The sequence below is a fragment of the Benincasa hispida genome, chromosome 1 (assembly GCF_027475165.1).
Source record: "Benincasa hispida cultivar pf3 chromosome 1, pf3_genome.v1.1, whole genome shotgun sequence".
NCBI lineage: Eukaryota > Viridiplantae > Streptophyta > Magnoliopsida > Cucurbitales > Cucurbitaceae > Benincasa > Benincasa hispida.
The window spans coordinates 70,675,835-70,681,621 of NC_143478.1; the positions used below are offsets into that span (position 1 = coordinate 70,675,835).

The window sequence follows — 5,787 nt, forward strand, 5'->3', positions numbered from 1 at the left end:
GCAATTATGTTTTAAGTTTCAAGGTCTTATTTATTTTTTTAGAATAGGTGATATTATTATACAACAATAAGGAGGATCCCATAGCCCAGGATCAAGGCATCAAAGCATCAAAGCACAAGCAAAGACAAGATAACAAAATCCAAAACAAAGCCTACAAGATAAGATCAGAACAAAACCAACACAAAATGAAACAAACTCGCAGACCACTAGAGAAAAAGCGAGAGAAAAGAAAATAAAATCCCACAAACAAGGGACAACAACCAAAACAAAGAACAACGGAAAGTACAACAAGAAAAACATCCGTAAAACACACTATATAAGACCAAGAAGATCAACTCGCCAGGAAGAAGAACGAGCACGAACCGTAGAGACCATAAGGTGAACCAGAGCTGACACCGACCTCGGTATACTTCTATACAGTCACCGATTATGTTCTTGCCAGATGTAGTATATGGAAGCACACCAGAAAATACGGAATAACTTACTACACACCCCCTTACCTGACCCCACTCGACACAACCAACTCAACTCCACATTCCAACTCGCCACCCGATGTGACGAGCCCAACTGATGCAACACACCAAACCACACCTCTCTCCTAAACTCACACTCAAAAAATAAATGATCTCGCGACTCCACACCTCCCCCACACAGAAGGCACCCCCCCTCTGACAACACAACCCAACTCCTTAACCAATCCCGCATACCCAACCTGTCCCTCACAACTAACCATGCACAGAAGGAGTGATGCAGAATACCACCCCCCACCCACAAAATACTAGCCCAAGACACCCTAGGACGACGAGGATGCAAACTCTCCCACGCACTAGCACTAGAAAACTGACCACTCGCATCCGGTACCCACACCCAATAATCTTCCCCCTCACCCTCGGCCCCACTGCCTTAATAAGATCCCAGATCTCAAGAAGCTCCCAAGACACTGTAGGCCAACTCCAACCTCCCTCATCATCCATGAATTTCGACAACTGCGCCTCCAAACTACTCCCTGCATCATAAACCACCGTAGACCCATATGAATCCAAAATCGCACCCCTGGCAGCCAAGGATCCCACCAAACAAAACAAGAACGACCATCGCCAACCATCAAACAAACCAAATGCTTGAATCTATCTATATTTCGTAAGATAGACCTCAAGCACTAAGAACTCCCAACCTCACTCCAAATAGCCCACAGAGAATGCCCACGCAAAACATAAGCCTCCACCCACGCCACCCATAATGAACCTGATTTAATTAAGAGAAGCCAGAGCAGCTTCATAATAGCAGCCTGGTTCCAAGATGCCATATGCTTCACACCCAACCCCCCCTGTCCAACGACAAGCACACCTCATCCCATGCCACCCGTGCACCACCCCGACTCACTACACTACCCTTCGATAAATAACTACATAACAGACGATCAACCTCATGAATTACACACGCAGGCAACATGAAGATGCTACACCAAAACACCTGAAAGGATTGTAAGACAGACCTAACAAGCTGTAACCTCCCAGCAAAGAAGAGGGACCGCGCTGCCCAGCTTTTAATACGAGTTGTAATCCTCTGAATCAAAGGATCACAATCCCCAACCCTCAACCGACTTGCCAATAAAGGTAAACCCAGGTACCTAACAGGCAGCGAACCAAGAGAGAAACCCATAAACGCAGCTAGTTCCTCCACCTCCTCAGACTCCACACCCGCAACAGACATGGAACTCTTTCCCACATTAGCAACTAACCCAGACAACCATGCAAAATCTGCCAGGACCTGCCTCAAAAACTCCAAATAATCTCTCTCAGCTTTATAGAAAATCATCAAATCGTCTACAAAAACCAAATGAGTCAGGCCCACACGCTCACACCGATCATGGAACCTAAACCACACAGGAGGATTATTCAACAACCTAGACAAGACCTCGGTCACATTTTGAAGGTTTACCTTCAACACACAACGCAGCTTCCCTCTGCCCTTCTTATAGCCCCCCACAAGCTCCTGACACAATAATATGTTTTCGAAAGTTGACCTACTCGGAACAAACGCAGATTGGTTACCACTGATGAAAGCAGGCAACCATAACTGCAATCTCTTAGCTAAGATCCTCGAGATACACTTATACATAACATTGCAACAAGAAATGGGATGAAACTCCTCCATACGTTTAGCTCCCCGCCTCTTTGGGATAAGAGTGATAGCAGTAGAATTAACTCCACCAGATAGGAAACAGGACTAAAAAAAATTCAGCACATCATCATAGAAATCATCCCCAACCACATTCCAAGCAACTACTTAAAAATCGACCGAAAACCAATTAGACCCAAGAGCCTTCTCAGACTTCATCGAGAATAAAGCCTTCTTAATCTCATCCCGACTCACTGGGCAACCAAGCGCCTCCACCCCCTCTTCGGACCAGCTAAATTGCACAATATTCCCAATTCGGGCAGTAAGATCCCTATACTTCACTGGCTGAGACCCTAAACAACCCTTAAAGAAATCTACTGCCACCCCTGCCACCCTATCATGCACTGTCTGGCGAGTCCCCCCAGCATCTACGACCGTAAATAAACCACTACAGCTGTGTCGAGAACCAACACAATGATGAAATAAAGCTATGTTCATATCACCTAACTTCAGCCACCTCACCCTGGCCTTCTGTCGGAGCGACGCCTCCTCCAATCTCGCCACTGACCAGAACACCTCAGTGGCCCGAGTCGCCTCTGCACACACCGACTCTAAATTAGGATCCCTTTCTACCTTCGCTTGAGCAACCTCCATAACCTACCTAGACGCCCTCACTTCATCAGCGAACACAGAGATATGCCTCCCAAACGAAGCATGTAAAACTCTCTTCACTGCCTTCAAATTTCGCACAAAGCTAACCATCGGGGACACATCCTCAGACCTTGTCCACACTGATCTGATAATATCAATAAAACCCTCAGCCTCCGCCCAATGAGAAAAATAACGAAAAGTGGGACGCGGCCTACTTCTCGTCTCCTCTGTAGACACTAAAAGAGGGCTATGATCAGAAATTCCCCACTGACCAACCTTAACCTCCGAGTACGAAAACACTACCTTCCATGCCCCATTAGACAAACAACGATCCAACCGGCGCAAGATACCATTCCCCTGAATTTTACTAGTCCATGTAAACCAGTTACCTATCACACCCAACTCAACTAGATCTGCCTCCAATAACGCCTCATCAAACTCCTCCATCTCCCTCAAGCTAGGGCAACCACCAAAATCTTCCGAACTACTACGAATAGCATTAAAATCCCCCAAAACAACTCCAGGAAGCTGCCACGAGACACACACATCCATCAGCTGAGACCACAAGTTCCTCCTCTTGTTCACATGATTCAAGGCATACACAACACCGATATGTACCCTAGCAGTAGATACAATATCCACTAAGGTCTCAGAAATAAACTGATTCCCACTAACATCAATAGAAAACTCATAGACACTCTTCCGCCACATCACCCAGATCCTCCAAACTACTTGCACACTATAGCTACACACACAACTCCACGCATCACCAAACCTACCCATCACCATACCAAAATTTTCACGACGAACCCTCGTCTCAAGCAAGCAACAGAAAGTAACAGAGGATGAAGCCAGAAAGTCTGCCACAACTCTACACTTAACAGGGTCGTTCAACCCTCTAACATTCCAGGAACACCAAATCATGGACCTTGCAACAGATCACACCTATCACCCCCCACTGGGCCATTTCCCGAACTCTCGAACATCTCATCCATAACAGACAATGGATCAGGATCTGCCTGCATTAGAGCTAAAGCTAGCGAGTCTCCCCCCTCATCACACAAAATATCAAACTTATTGCGATCATCAACATGCTTTACAAACCCCGTAATTCCAGGGGATCCATATACTGCTCTGTTCTTCAAGGGCACCGAGTCCGGTGACCCATTGCCACCCTTATGGCCTACACCTCCTCTATCCCGCCTACGACGACTGACCATAGTAAATTCGTCAACACTCCCCACACCTTTACTCCCAACCACTGGGTTATTTCTCCTTTCACCAATACCCACATCCTGTCCCTTCCTCACACTCTCAATACTCCCATTCTCCCCCAAACACTCCTCATTTACCGCCACAATACATAACTCCTGACTCTTTTCCACACGCTGCTTCTCACACACAGCCCCAGTATGCCCAAAGGATCCCCAACACGCATACCTATGAGGTTTCCACTCATACACTACTGGAATAATAAACTCCTGACCCCGCATTCTAACAGTGACTGAAGGGGGCATTAACAAATCACCATCCACCTGAACACAAACCCTCGCAAATGATAACCGCTGCTGCTCTCTTGTTGCAACATCAAAAGAGACAGGTTTACACACGACACTAGCTAACACTGCTAAACCCCTATCCATCCACAACTCCAGGGTAACACGCTCCAGTTTAATCCAAATAGGATCCGAATAAAAAACAACGGTTTCAGGAACAATACCTGGGGACCACTGTCGTAATGAAATGGGTTTACCACCCAAGTGCCATGAACCATTCTCCAGCACCCAATCCCTTATCTCTACCTTCTGAAATTTAAAGATAATCAAACCGTTCTCCAACAAGGTAATAGTTGGCATCTCTACGCATCCCCAAATTCTCTGAATAATTCAACAAATAACAGTATACGGGAGTTTGGCGTCCACAAACTGGCCAACCAAAGATTTCTCCCACAAACAAACACCCTCTTCAATAATTTGCTCACAGGGTTCAACAATAACCTTTCATCTTCAACCACTAGGGGAATGAACTCTAAATTTCCCCTCAACTTCGACCCAAAAAGGGCCGCCCACGAATTATCTCCTTTCACGCGGTGACCAGAACCACCAGAAACACCCCCTTCCTCCAACATGATCGACTTAGGACCAAACCCCCTAGCTAAACCATTTTTGGGAACCGACTCCTCCCGAACACGAAGGTTCTGTGTGTCCAACGAGCGACCCTCACTACCAAAAGGCCCAGCCCGTGAAACCTCCTTCCTGCCTGACTTCTGCACCCCCCCCCCCCAAGCTTCTCAACTCCAGCCCAGCACGCGACCCACACACACTAAAACCCTCACTCCTTTTGACCCTTTTCCTAGCTCCCCCAGAACCAGACCACCCCCTTCAACTCCGATCACCCCAATTCCATCAAGGCCTAACCCAACACCCCTCACAACTCAATTTTCATCCGAGCCCCTAACACCCTCAATGTTCCCAGACACACCCTTCAGACCCTGGTCCCCAACTCCACAAGCACCCAAACTCTCCTGCCCATTAACTGACCCAAAACCCCGCCCACCTAGATCAACACCCACAACCCCACTTACTACCGAATCTAGGTTAGGCAACAAAGACTTCCCTTCGACCGCCTTCGAAACACCCATCGTTGACCTTTCCAGCCCTACATTGTCGACACTCCTCCTACCAGACCCATGACCCTCCTTAGAACGACCGTCAGACAACCCTAGATCCTTCACCTCTGAAGAACGATCATCAATCTCCGGTCTAAGCAGACGAAAGGGTTGTCGAGCAACTCGACCTCCATTCTTCTTTTTCAGTCTTAAAGGCGACTGCTTACGCACCATCGTCACTCTTTCCACTGTGGTTAGTCGGCACCTCAATACCTCCAAAGGCACGAACTACCTCGGATCAGAACAGCCAAAAAAATCGAAACCAGCACCTCGGTGAACAACGACTGACCTTGACCCTCCACCTCGACAGCGACCGACCAAACACAAACCGGACGCGAGGAAATCAA

General features: G+C 47.4%; 1 protein-coding gene and 1 pseudogene across 1 annotated transcript; both read right to left on the reverse strand.

Annotated features, from left to right (window-relative positions):
• Positions 1-420: 420 nt before the first annotated feature.
• LOC150038688 (uncharacterized) lies at positions 421-2,775 on the reverse strand (annotated as a pseudogene).
• Positions 2,776-2,778: 3 nt separating this feature from the next.
• LOC150038689 (uncharacterized) lies at positions 2,779-3,696 on the reverse strand. Its single transcript, XM_090314128.1, has one exon. It carries the CDS (start codon positions 3,694-3,696, stop codon positions 2,779-2,781), a length of 918 nt encoding a protein of 305 aa, XP_090170254.1.
• Positions 3,697-5,787: the final 2,091 nt, after the last annotated feature.